At 40.4% G+C, this 14,615-nt stretch overlaps 1 protein-coding gene across 4 annotated transcripts in view; it reads left to right on the forward strand.

Moving 5' to 3' along the window:
• Positions 1-14,615, forward strand: part of AIMP1 (aminoacyl tRNA synthetase complex interacting multifunctional protein 1) — a 111,321-nt gene that overhangs the window by 65,166 nt on the left and 31,540 nt on the right. For all 4 annotated transcript variants that reach the window (XM_077476678.1, XM_077476676.1, XM_077476675.1 and 1 more), the window contains 2 exons: positions 863-976; positions 4,048-4,200. In XM_077476678.1, the coding sequence (XP_077332804.1) occupies positions 863-976; positions 4,048-4,200 (267 nt within the window). The remainder of the gene's footprint in view (positions 1-862; positions 977-4,047; positions 4,201-14,615) is intronic.

The following is a 14,615-nucleotide window of genomic DNA, read 5'->3' on the forward strand; positions in this document are numbered from 1 at the left end:
CCCCCCCCCCCCAGCTTGTAAAGTAAGATACAGTACCTAAGTCCTTCAGTTTGGGTCCATCGCCAGTGCTGTTTCTGGGTGTGGGGAGGTCCTAATCTGGCGCTGCACGTGTGTATGCACCTGATAGCACTTAACAGTTGCCTGAGATTCCTCTTTTGGATCCTGAGAGGACCCCATCAGTGAACAGCCAATAGGAAGTGTCCACTTCATAAAAGCAATGATGTGGATGCTTAAAGAACCCTGCCTCCTGTGACCTGAAGAAGAGAGAAGACTGGGGACTACAGCATTACATGGGGATAAGGATACAGAGAGCCCAGAGATCTGGCTTATAACTGAGGATAACCTAAGTGAATATAGTTTTAGCTCAAAAGGATGGAATGTCTTTAAAATGGTTCTAATGCCAAAATGTTTTATAGCTTTTTGTACTCCCCTACCTCCCTAAATACTTACCTGAGTCCTCAGTGGATCCAGCACACTGCACAGCTGGATCTCTTCTCTCCTCTCTTCGTCTTCACACAGGAACATTGGCAACAGCAAGAGCCATTGGTGCCTGCTGCTGTCAATAAAATTCTGTGAGGAGGGGGTGGAGCCAATTAGTAGTGTGTGTGTGTGTGTGTGTGTGTGTGTGTGTGTGTGTGTGTGTGTGTCTATGGAGTGCACACATCCACACACAGATTAGGAATGAGCATGCACGTTTGCCGCAATACCAAGTGACTTACTTACTTGCACAGAGCATGTGAGTATAACATATATATTTTTTTTTATTTAAAAGCATAAATTTCCTTTAGTAACTGTTGAAGTTGAAGCATATACGGTAATTACCGGAGTCAACCGGACCTTCATTTCTGTATGTTGGCTTTAGTTTTGCAGGCATCTTTACGGGAAGAAAAGAAACTCCGTGTAGAAAATGCAAAGCTGAAGAAGGAAGTTGAAGCCCTAAAAGATCAACTTGTGCAAACGGAGAAAAAAAATGGAGGTACATTTAAATCACTATTACATTTAAAATTCAAATTAGTTCTTGGTCCTCAAAGAGCTTAAAAGGTCCCAAAGTCACAGGCACACATATTTTACATGGGCACACATACTAGAGCCAACTTAGACAAGCACTAACCACCATGTCTTTGAAATGTAGGGAGAAAGCAGAGTACCTGGAGTTAGGCTGCATTCACTCCTGAGCGTTTCCTAAACACGTGAAAAAACACAAAAATGTGTTTTGAAAACACACTGCAAACACGGGTTGCACTATTAGATCCCAGGTGTCTCCTCTGCTCTTGAAAGCTTTGGATCAAACTTGGATTGGTTCAATCCAAAGCATTTCTAATGCCGCGTACACACGATCAGACTATCCGGCGGACTTAGCCTGGCGGACAAACTGCCGTAAAGTCCGCCGGACTGTCCGAACGAGCGGACCTGCCCACACACGGGACTTTTCCACCAGAATGCTGGATATTCCACCGGAATGTTTGATCGTGTGTACGTGGCATAAGATGGCAATGGCTGGAAAACAGCCAAGAAACTGAAGTGTTGAAATCCTTGTGGCTTCCAGTTTCTGACGTCACACAGTGGGAGGAACTACATCCATTACTTCCACTGTGTCTCAAGAAGAGGATGCTGCGGCGGGAGGGGAGTGGGCCCTAAGGAATGATATCTTGGTCTTCGCTGACCAAGTTATCACCCTTCATATCCAGCGACGTACCAATATGTCATTGGATAAGAATCTGTTACGGACATAACTCAAGGAATGGTATTCCTAACCCACAGGAAACAGAATGTCTCCTACTCTGCTTCATCTGTTCCATTTTTTGTCACATGGAAGGCCTGCTTTGCATGGTGCAAGGACAGAATGATTTGACCTCCTGTGCCACCTTGTGCTCTTAACCTGGTGTCATCTGCTCTTCAGAGGTCTCTCTTTGAACTGATTAGAGACATTTCACTGGAAGACCTCACCTTTGCCTTCCTGGTTGATATCAAATCTGTTAGGGTTGTTTGAGTTAGCAGCTCTGTCTTGTAATAAGCCATTTCTTGTTTTGCACAAGGACAAGGTGGTTTTGAGACCAATGCCTTCCTTTTTTACTAAGGTGGTCTCATCTTTCTCATCTTTCCCTCTCAGTGAAGGCATTGTCCTGCCTTCCCCCTTTCCTGCCTCAGGAAATTGCCCTACATTGTATTGGGGAAGTTGGGTTTTGAGCATCAAGTTTCTTTATCCCTGATTTGGTCACTACCTGGTCCTATATCCACACATTTTCCAAATTCTACAGTGAACATTCAGACCTCAGCTGATACCATCTTTGGTTGCAAGGTGCTTCAAACTGTTATCTGAGCATTTTTTTCAGATAACAACTCTTATGTATATTGTGAGTCTATTGGCAGTTCCAGATTGCTATGTTGTTGTCCACCACTCAGTTTTAATGCTTAAGATATTTGACTTACCTGTATATTACTTATTTTGGAGTACAGTATGGGTCCCTCCCTTCTGTGTGCTTGCTAAAAATTGGAGCCTCACAGAGTTATATGGGTATATTCCTGGAGGACAGCCCTAGCTAAAGATCTTGTCAGTACTCAAGCACCTGAAAGTAACAGCATATAACCCATGTTTTTTACTGTAATGCAAGATTAGGCAAGTCAAAATTCCTATTTTTGTTTTGTTTTTTATTAAAAATTTTCAATCAATGGGTGCATTTTTTACAGGTATACTATGACTTAAATGTGCACAAAACATTATTTAGGTGTGCACGAACACACAGTGATCCTTATAGACCCAGGGCTAGGCAACCTTAAAGAGGTGGAGATCTACCTGAAAAACATGAGTGAAGTCAAAGGTGTACACATTCTGCAGCAGGGATTAAGCCCCCTGTTGCTTTTGGTGGGTGCTGCCACCTGCCATTCGTAACCCATTAAAGTAAATTGGGCTACTCTGCAAGTCCCCTGCAACTACATGCTTCTGTGGGGTCCATGGGGTTAAAGCAGGTGGTGAGAAAGAAACACAATGCTGCTATTATGCCCAGTGTATTGCTTCACACTAACCTGAAGATCTCTTCTTTCCTGCTGCTGACACCACCCTGGAGACTGCTACCCTGGATAGGTGGAGTGCAGTTGGTATCACTCCGCATGGGACAGGAGCCACCACTACAGAGGAGGCAGTCTCTGACATCTCTTGTATCATGTCCTCAGTCTCTAACCATCTCTTATATCATGTCCACATTCTCTAACCATCTCTTACTCCCTACTACAGATCCAACTTTACAAGTAGTCCCTCTGCATTGCACTCTTTGATGCTCTAGGATGATGGGTCAACAAGCCCAGACCGCGATCTACCAGTCCCCTGGTCGCGATCAGGTTGCAGACCCCCGTTATAGACGGTCTGCAGAGGGAGGAGCGAAGTTTACTTTTAGAGTGAGGGTCCACAAAAAAGATTAAAAGGCCCACATATTTCTGGTGGCTTTATAGTTTTGTACGTTTATTATTAGATTGCTTTTCAGCAATAAACCAGTTACATCCCTTCAAATGCTGTGTAAATCACTGCTATTCTTGGCCCTCCGGCTAAGTCACAGGAACCCCTTGGTATTCTCGTCACCTAGTAGAAATTGGCACGTGTAATTATTTATTATAACTCATGAAATGACTATTTTAGGAAAACATTTGTTTGAAATGCTCATTGACCACATCGCTTCTATACTTTCAATGTATGATGAAGAAAAGGAAACATTAATACAGTTAGAATTGTTATATAAAGCTCATGGTTGTATTCACAAATTTAGTTTTTTTTCATTAAAACTTTTTCAGGTGAAGCTATTATTTTTGGATTAGAATTATAGGTATGAAATAAGCTGATGTCTGTTAACTTTCTTCAGCGTTACCGACATATTTTGCCGACAGCTTCAAGCGGTCTGATTTTTTTACTCAAAATAGTGATTGTTACTAAATGTATGTTTTTATAAATAGTCCTGAACCAGAGAAAAGAGAAATTTAACAAGGCAGATTTGTTCTGTTATGTACTGTACATCTTATTGTGTGTGTCTCTCTCTCTCTCTCTCTCTGGCACTTCAGTGAAACAGATTGGTATTCCTAGTAGTACCACTGCTGTGTCTACATCTGCTACCTCACAACCTGTTGCTGAACCAGCTCATGTGAAGCGATCCCCGCCAGCACCAAAAGCTGGGGGTGAAGATAAGAAAAAAAAGGAAAAGCCAGAAAAGAAAGGTATTAACCACCTGGAAAACAATTCTTTAGACTCCCTTATGATGATTTATTAATTTTTTTCCATTTGAAACTAAGATATTGTCTGTTTATCTTGCTTTGGAATAACTGAATTCCCAATTTTGTGCATCTGGTACAACTATTGCTTGCATTGATAGAAGGAGGGTGTGTTGCGCTTCCTTAAATACCAAGAGAAAAATAAATAAACAATAGATAAATAAACAATAAGCTTATGTGATAAAAAGTGACTGTCAATTGTTCACAAAGTATCAAAAAAACTGTGTAAAAAAGTGCATGGAAATTAACATCTGATATAAAAAAAAAAAAATATATATATATATATATATATATATATATATACATATATATTAATAGTGCATCATACCAGTGCCTATACAATAAAGGACAATAAAAAACGGGGGGGGACTCCAGCTATACAGTGTAAAAAGTGAATTGCAATAGCTATATAAAATAGAGTGAATCGTCTAAGATGAAACAAAAAAAGAAAAAATCTGACATCTAAAATAAAACTACAAACATTGTATATCAATAACTTAGTGTAGTAAATAGTCCACAAAAATCTATGAATGGTTTAAAAGTGCAAAAACCATAAAAACCAACAGTATAATCCTTAGTGAAAGGAAATAAAAATAGCAAAAAATTGTAACGACAAATGGTGAATCTCGATAGTGTCCCATACACAGTCCAATCGTGCAGATCTAAAATGTGATTTCACAACCAAACATAAAGTGCAAATGTGCCAAGGTAGCTCTCCTCCAAACGGTATCCCGTGTTAATGTGGATAATCCTAAATAATTACCTCACAGCTGTAAGGCTACAGCGAGAAAGTAAATTTGCAGGGGAAATTCCAGGGGATCAGATGAGCTGTGACTGGGACTTCTGACAGTGCCACTCTTCCTTGTAGTTTTAGCCGACCAACAATGCTCAAAATAACAAGTAAAAGATATCCTCCATAGTGTAGTAGTTTTAAAAAGAACGATTTATTTGTAAAACAAACTATATCTACTCACAAACAGGAGCGAATAAACAGGCACACACAACTAGACGGATCGATGAAATGATACGAACGTCACTTCCGATTTCCTACGCGTTACGTCTCGAATGGACTTCAACTGGACTTCCCAGTTGAAGTCCATTCGAGACGTAACGCGTAGGAAATCGGAAGTGACGTTAGTATCATTTCATCGATCCGTCTAGTTGTGTGTGCCTGTTTATTCGCTCCTGTTTGTGAGTAGATATAGTTTGTTTTACAAATAAATCGTTCTTTTTAAAACTACTACACTATGGAGGATATCTTTTACTTGTTATTTTGAGCATTGTTGGTCGGCTAAAACTACAAGGAAGAGTGGCACTGTCAGAAGTCCCAGTCACAGCTCATCTGATCCCCTGGAATTTCCCCTGCAAATTTACTTTCTCGCTGTAGCCTTACAGCTGTGAGGTAATTATTTAGGATTATCCACATTAACACGGGATACCGTTTGGAGGAGAGCTACCTTGGCACATTTGCACTTTATGTTTGGTTGTGAAATCACATTTTAGATCTGCACGATTGGACTGTGTATGGGACACTATCGAGATTCACCATTTGTCGTTACAATTTTTTGCTATTTTTATTTCCTTTCACTAAGGATTATACTGTTGGTTATTATGGTTTTTGCACTTTTAAACTATTCATAGATTTTTGTGGACTATTTACTACACTAAGTTATTGATATACAATGTTTGTAGTTTTATTTTAGATGTCAGATTTTTTCTTTTTTTGTTTCATCTTAGACAATTCACTCTATTTTATATAGCTATTGCAATTCACTTTTTACACTGTATAGCTGGAGTCCCCCCCGTTTTTTATTGTCCTTTATTGTATAGGCACTGGTATGATGCACTATTAATATATATGTGTATATATATATATATATATATATATATATATATATATATATATATTTTTATATCAGATGTTCATTTCCATGCACTTTTTTACACAGTTTTTTTGATACTTTGTGAACGATTGACAGTCACTTTTTATCACATAAGCTTATTGTTTATGTTTATTTATCTATTGTTTATTTATTTTTCTCTTGGTATTTAAGGAAGCGCAACACACCCTCCTTCTATCATTTCTATTTCTATTGAGAGTTTACTCATAACAGTGTCTGCTGCTCCGATTAGAACCTTTTTTTCACTCCACTTCCAAAATTGTTCTTTTTTTGCCATAGAGCGCAGGAGCCTTTTTACATACATATTGCTTGCATTGATCACATCATCTGTGTTTCCATGCATTTTCTGCCATTTCTTTCATCCCAAGTTGCTGTGCCTTTGCAGTCAAATCTAACTTAGGGGTACACCGAATGGAAATTTTGCTGCCAAAACCGAAAATGCTGGATGCACTTAGCCGAAGCCGTCAGTTTTTAAAAAATATTTGTATTTTTATATATAATTGTAATATATTCGACTTTTTAATGAATATCTTCAATTGAAATTAATAATAATTTATTGTTGGCCATTATTGGCACCTTTAGTGCAAGAAAAGCTCAAGAGAAATGCAGTCTCTGACATCTCTTGTATCATGTCCTCAGTCTCTAACCATCTCTTGTATCATGTCTGCAATCTCTTACCTATACTTAAACACACTGCTAATCGTATTAGCAAAATTTCCATTCGGTGCACTTCTAGCTGACATGATACAGGAGATGGCCAGAGGCTGCAGACATGATACAAGAGATCAATTCAGCCTCACCAGTGCCAGTCAGATGCAGCTTCACCAGTGCCCAGATCAGAGCGGCAATCTCCCACTGTGCCAGCTGGATTTGTGTAGAGCTGGAATTGTGTCACGGAGCTGGCTGAGCGGCCACAGTAACAGTGTCTCGCCTCCTGTGATACACGTCCCGGAATTGGATCAGTGTGCCCTCTATCACAGGAGGTGAGACATTGTTACTCTGGCCGCCTGGACTGTTCAGCTCCATGACACAGGCAGATCACCGTTCTGGGAGAGGAGGAGGGAGGGGGGGACTATGACTGAACAGGATGACAGCCCCGCAATGTGCGCCACCCGCCACCAGTGGTGCCATTATCTGCACCTTTTCTTCTTTCGGCCGAATGGTGAAAACACCTTTGGAGGCCGAAATTTTGGTGCACCTCTAAATCTAACCACAGTTATCCTGAGGAGGGGCTTGTGACTGACTTAGATTCCCTTTTGTTTCTTATAGCCTGGTTTATGGGGGCTATTGGGTGTGTAGATAATGATGAACTGTGATACACATAAGAATAATAATACAGTGTATGTAAACCCTAAGAATTCGTTCATCGTATTTACTTCTTTGTGATCTGTTTCATATACCATTGGGAACTTATTATATCTCTTTGAGAAGTGCACAAAAAACTGTTATTATTAGGAATATATTACTGCCCTATGTACTCTCCACACTTCTGGTGTTATCCTTCCTAGTTTGTAACTTAGGGCCCATTCACAACAGAAATTGCACATAACTGAGTTTTTGACTGTATGATTACATGCATTTGATGGGTGCTTGAATGCATTTTGCGTGCGTTTTGCGCTACCTATGCAGCTGCAGATAATCTTTCTATACATTTTTGAGCTTGCCTTTCTTGGCTTAAAGGGGTGTGGTGCGGTACATCTGAAGCACATCTGTAGTGCGTTCCCTGCATTTGCAGTGTGGAAAAGTGCAGCATGCTCTACTACAATGATGTGAACTATGCCCATATGACTACTTTGATTTTGAGCTGTCTATGCAGCTGGAGTACAGTTCAAAATTCAGCCAACTGCATCCAACTGCATTCGGTGTGAAGGGGCCCTAAGAATACAGAATGACTAGCCTTTAGGTTGTAAATATGTAAGAGTGGGAGTGGTTGAATAATTTAGTAAAAGACACTAGGCAGGGCTGACAACACTTAGTTTACAAAATACCTGTGTGTTGTCAGATCACAACAGGGCTTAAAGGAGAATTAAAGTTTTAGGTTAAAAACAAAAAAAAACTGTTGAAGAAGAGACATGCAATGTGTCTGACCAGAGAAAATGGCTGCAGCCTGGTGACCCGGCGGTTTCACATATAACTGATCTGAAGCAAATATAAAAGAGAACATTCATTTTCTAATGCAGTTAGCACTATCCTTTTATTAGTTATGGTCCTTAAAGAGGAGATCCAGGCTCCCCTGAAAAAGTTAAGTCAGCAGCTACAAGTACTGTAGCTGCTGACTTTTAGAATAAGGACACTTACCTGTCCGGGAATCCAGCAATGTCCTCACCCAAACCAATTGAAGAGGCGAAGAGAAGCTTCCCTTTTTAGGTGGAGCTCTGCTTTAAGAATATTTTTAGGGGGCCTTTTGGATGCGTAAATAAAATGGGTTGCATGAATACATTTGCACAATATGTCATGTTTAGCATCCTGAGCTTTTGTATATTGAAGTGAGACAAGTTTACTTTCTCCCACTTACTCTGGATATTTCCATGTACTATAGTAGCCCTGGAACTCTTGTGAGGAAGTGATACAGGAGATTCAGCTACTGCCAAATCTTTTGAGTAAATTAAGGTAATGCAGTCCATGAAGAATGAACATTACAATCTGCTAACTGTTAAGTAAAACTTGTTAAAGATTTTGATTAATTGCAATTTCCGCTCCTTTTTATCTGGAGAGTGATCAGGCCTAGAACTTGCTTCCAAAGGGAGGGTTGGTTTTCATTTCTAAATCAAATTTCAGATAACGTTTGACAATGTGTCTTGAGGGCAAGTATTCTTCTGTAATCATACCTCAGTGCTGCTCTACCGAGAGATTTTCATTTTGACTTTTTTTTTTCATTTCAGCACATAAGGTCTGTACTTTGAAATGTTAAGTAGTTTCCTGAATGATAACATGTATTACTGTATAGCTATTTAACTTGTGGTTGCTTCTTAAATGCTACTTGAGAGCCTTAAAGCTATCTGCATTTGTGATGACTAGAGGCCCGTGCCACCATTGTATGTGCATTGTATACAGTACGTATAACGGCATGTGTTAATGTGTGTTTTGGGTTGTTTTCCATGGTAAAGGTGTGCAAATTTTGTGCCTAATTTATGCATATATTAGTGTGTTTTAAATTCATTTCAATAGGCCTGTCCAAGATGTACAAAGGAACAAAAATTCTACATTTCCAATTTTTAAAAAATGTGTTAACCTATAGCTCTTAGGACTTAAACTCTTTTGTTACAGCAGTGCATGTTAATATACACTATAAAAAGTGGAGTGCTGTTTATTACCCCAACACATTAAGGCCACCAGCTCCCACACGTGTTGTTGCATGGCAGTTTGGGGTCCGTTTGTGTGCATTTGGCAGGCAATTCAAAAAGTATGAAAACAAATGGGGAAATATCCCCGCTTACGGAAAATAAGATTTTCCCATAATAAATTCAATAAAGTTTCACAATGGAATATGGAAAACAGCAGCCAGCATAAATATTGTTTTCAATATTGAAAATGTAAAGAGTTCAGCGCTAAGGAATAGATGAATGGAATTTAAGAAAGGTAGTGAATAGAAGAGCCAAGATCCTCGTACCAACTTCAGTGTGTATAGCAGCACACCATACCACTGTGCTTACATCCAATCTCCTTACCAGAAAGCCGATCAAACAGGCATAAGGACATAAATCATAAGACGTCTCCAGACTCCAGCAAGCGACTCCACACTAAAATTAAGCAGCGTGGTTGCTCTCCTTAGCTCAGGGGTCCAATGACAGATCTACAGCAAGTTGTCCAAATGTCACACTCCACTTACTCGAACATAAATTGCAAGATATGCACCCACAAGATGAAGATGAAAAGGCGCCAAGTGAAACATGTTTTAATAATGCAAAGATTTTATTAAAAATGTACTTACAGACACAGGTTAAAATGAGCATTGATATGAAATATTGAAGATGCTGCAGTTTGTAGCATGCTTGCGTCACAGAAGAACCACCTGATTCATTTTGACCAATAGGCCATCATCACCGCGTAACAACGGCCTTATTAGTCAAAATGCATCAGGTTGTTCTTTGGTGATCTTATTGATTTTAGCCATTCCCTACTCTATACAAAATTGCTTTGGCATTAGTGTTACTTTAACAACTCAAGAGATCAGTGGGAGAAAAACCCTTTTCATGTTTTTATCATAGCCGTATATACAATGTTAATCATTGTTTATTGCAGAAAATTTTGCCTTTAAGTGATAATATTTTATGGATGGATAATGTAAGTTATTAAAGACGCAGGCTTTTGGGATGCCTTTAGATACTTTCTTCAAGTTTTATGCTGAAAATCTGAAACCTGCATCTCTTTTTTTCTTTACCATTTTGTAATTGTATGCGACCGGAAGAAGGGTTCTAAGACATCCCGATAACTTGAATCTTTATTAACATGGAAGCCAATAAAGGGTGTCACGGGAACTCCCCCTTTACTCGAACATACAGCAGAGTCTGCTTGGCTTCAGTTGCCTTCCTTCTCCCAGTCTAATCACTGCTCTGTGGGATTTTGTAGGAGGTTGATATCAAGGTAGGTTCAGCTACTTATACAAGTTAAGTTTCATGCTTTTTCAATAAATATTGGGAGGTTGTTAGCTCAATGATAGAAGCATTTTCAATCCATGAGTCCATGGCAGTCCAAATTGGGGCATAGGGCTTGCCGGCCCACTTTTATCAAACAATGGAAAGTTCAACAAAATAGGTGCCAATGCAGGGGGTTTTCACCATCAAAAAGAGGTAACGAAAATACTGAGCCACCTAGCTCTCTCTTCAGCAGCACAGCTGTTTGAGCCCCAAACCTTGGCCTTTGGCTGGTCCCTCATACGGCCTCACACAGTACCTTTGTGTTTGTGTGTCTCTCTTCTAGCTGTTTCAGTTGTAGCTGCATGAGCCCACTCCTTGGTCTCTTAATAGGGGTTCTCCTGACACCTCAGACTCTTTCACTCCTCTGAGACTTCCAGTTTCCCTCAGTCCCCTGGACTCGCCTAGTCAACTCTGCTCTCCTAGTCCTCCAGACTCGTTTGGCCGCCTTGACTCTCTCAGCCTTCTGGATAAGGAATCTCTCCTCTCCAGCGTGCATGGAGTACTGTCTCTTCAGTGGAGCACACCTGTCTCCTAACAGGAGCTCTGAGCTATGGTCAGGTCCTTCATTAAAAGGTGGCTGTACACACCTACACTCGCAGCCTGCCGGTCTCCTGCAAGACCTGGACAATAGGCTGGAGACTTCTTACCATCCGAAAATCTTTGAAGTCTCCAAACTTAATCTTGGCATACCATAACACGAAGATATCTATAAAAAAAGTTTTCTCATAATTTGCTCATAATCGATAATCTGGAACCCTGCACTCTGCGAACCCTGTGTCATTTCTTTTTCTGTTTTCACAGTGGCAGGGCCTCACACTGTCACAATATATAACCATATTATTTTGTGTTTTTAACCATATCCCACCTGGCCTATAGCAAAATGACAGTCGGGCGGTGGTTTAATTGTTTTGACTGGACTTCATATGATGTCTCTTATAAAATGGCAACGGGGGGCCCCCAGCTTTAGCGATCGATGATGCAGTGTGTCGCTCATACACACCGCATCTCAGATCACAGTAAAGAGCCTATGATATAGGTTCTTTACCATGTGATCAGCTGTGTCCATTCACAGCTAATCACAGCGTAAATAGAAAGTGCGGGTTATTGGCATTCCTCTACTCGCGCTGACAGCGCGTGAGTAGAGGAGAGCAGATAAGTAGCTTTCCTGATGGGGAATCTGTGCTGATAATCAGTACAATGATTATTAGTGCAGCCCCATTAGCGATGCCCACCAGTGCTGCCTTTCGGTGCCAATTAATGCCCATCAGTGCTGCATATTGGTGCCTCCTCATCAGTGCCCATCAGTGAAGGACAAAAATTACTTATTTACAAAATTTTATAAAAGAAACAAAGAAAAATTTCTTTGTTTAGCAAAAAATAAAAAAACTCAGTGGTCTTTAAATACCGCCAAAAGAAAGCTCCATCTCTCTCAAAAAAAATTATAAACATTTAGTTTGGATACAACATTGCATAACCTCTCAATTGTCATTCAAAGTGCGAAAATTGGCCTGGGCAGGAAGGGGTTAAAAGTGCTCTATATTGAAGTGGTTAAATATGCATGGAGTGCAGTTCTTAAAGGTCTTCTTTTTTTTTTTTTTTGCTGTGTAAATCTTTACATGAAGTTTGTGTTAAAAGGAAACCAGCCATGAGAGATTCATGGAGGTGGCCATTGCTGAGCTCTCCTGAGAATGCTAAGCGCGTTGCTGTCGTCTTGACAGCTTTTGCAGTTCACAAAGTTAGTTTAATCCTTATTTTCTCTGCAAATGCACCACAAAGCGCATGTTATATTTTCTGCTACCTATTGTATCTGAATAACCGCTATAAAAAAAAAAGTTAGCGTGTTATCTGCTCGGTCCACAAACTTTCTTTTTACAGTCAAGGGTGATGTGTATTTAAATTTCATCAAGCTCATTCACACTTGGAAGCCCTGATTTCCTCTGGAAAGAAAAATAAAATACCATCTGGAATACATATGTCATAATTATAAAGTTGCACTCATTGATTGTAATCCAATAAGTCAATTATAAAGTTGAGTTTGTTTGTAACGCCAGCAAGATTTGCAGAGGCTTGTTAGGTTAACTTTTCCAAAAAAGGAGAGCAGTGTGCCACAATATACCCTCTGTATTCCCATTGGGAGAGGGGGGCTACGTTATACTTTCTAATTCAAAAAATGGCATTAAAGAGTTTGGCTGCTGTACAGGAACAAGAGAGAATTGCTGTTCAGAAGCAAATGAAAAATTAAAGCTTTTTACATACTAAAAAGTGTAACTCATTAAGAGAAGCACTAGTGACATTTATAATAATATAGTGCTAGTGTCTGTTAAATAAAAATTTTGTTTTAGGTATCCAGGATTACTTGGATATGCGGAGTATTACAAACAAAAAGGAGCACGAGGACACTACATTCCAAAAGTGCAGAGTCACTGGGATCTTGATTGCAGTCAATCAAAATTGTATGAGAGCCATCCATATGTAATCTAGTAAAAAAGCAAGGCTGTACTTTTACAATAAAATAAAAAATAACTTTATTAAAGTTGAGGTCCACCCTGAAAAAAAAATTACATACAAATGCAACAAAAAAATTGAACAAAAAATATTTTTTTACTTATCAGAAATCCCTGTTGCTAGGCAGATCGTCCTAATCTGCCACTTCCTATTCCGTGGTGATCTTCAGTCTTCTCATCCTCGCGTTGATTTCTGGTAAACTTGGGCGCGATGTCTTCTGGGACCTGTGTGTGTCACAGAAGACAGCCGCCCATTCAGAAATCACCGGGGGGACTCGCAGTAGGAAATGGGCAGTGAAGCCACAAGGCTCCACTACCTGTTTCCCTTAGTGATGATGGCGGCACTGACGCAGGATACGAGGGACGGATCGGCCGACATTGCGGGCGCCCTGGACAGGTAAGTGTTCTTATTAAAAGTCAGCTGCTACGGTGTTTACGGCTGGAACACCGCTTTAATCAAAAAGTAAAAGTTATTAACAGCTTATTAAACCCATTTAAAGCGGGAGTCCGCCGGGACTCCGCGTTTTTTTTTTTTTAAAGTCAGCAGCTACAAATACTGCAGCTGCTGACTTTTAAAATAGTGACACTTACCTGTCCAGCGCGCCCGCGATGTCGGCACCCGAAGCCGATCTCTAGATTGACACTCGAGTGCTGCCACCGCCATCTTGGGTATGGGAATCAGGAAATGGAGCCTTTCGGCTTCATTTCCCGGCTCCCTACTGCGCATGCGCGAGCCGCGCTGCGCAATGAGGACGGTCCCCGCTGCCTCTGTGATCTGTGTGTTTCCCAGCAGGCAGCGGGGCACTTGCGGAAGGGGGCGGGCACTTGCGGAAAGGGGCGTAATGTACGCCCCTTTCCGCAGAGAGCTAGCCCGGAAGTGGGTGCAGTTACCTGGATTATCCAGGTAACTGCACCCCCCTGAAAGGTGCCAATTGTGGCGCCGGAGGGGGGGAGGAATCCGATGAGCGGAAGGTCCATTTTAGGGTGGACCTCCGCTTTAAGAAAAATCCACTCTCCACTCGTGGAATGGCTAATATTGTATGTAAAGTGCCTTGAAAAAGTATTCCACATTTCCACATTTTGTCATGTTACAGCCAAAAACGTAAATGTATTTTATTGGGATTTTATGTGATAGACCGCTACAAAGTGGCACATAGTTGTTAAGTGGAAGGAAAATAATCAATGGTTTTCAATTTTTTTTTACAAATAAATATCTGAAAAGTGTGGTGTGCATTTGTTTTCACCCCCTTTTACTCTGATAACCCTAACTAAAATCTAGTGAAACCAAGTGCCTTCAGACGTCACCTAATTAGTAAATA

Source organism: Lithobates pipiens, unplaced genomic scaffold, assembly GCF_037356315.1.
Source record: "Lithobates pipiens isolate NorthernLeopardFrog02 unplaced genomic scaffold, aLitPip1_a1.2 Scaffold_13, whole genome shotgun sequence".
NCBI lineage: Eukaryota > Metazoa > Chordata > Amphibia > Anura > Ranidae > Lithobates > Lithobates pipiens.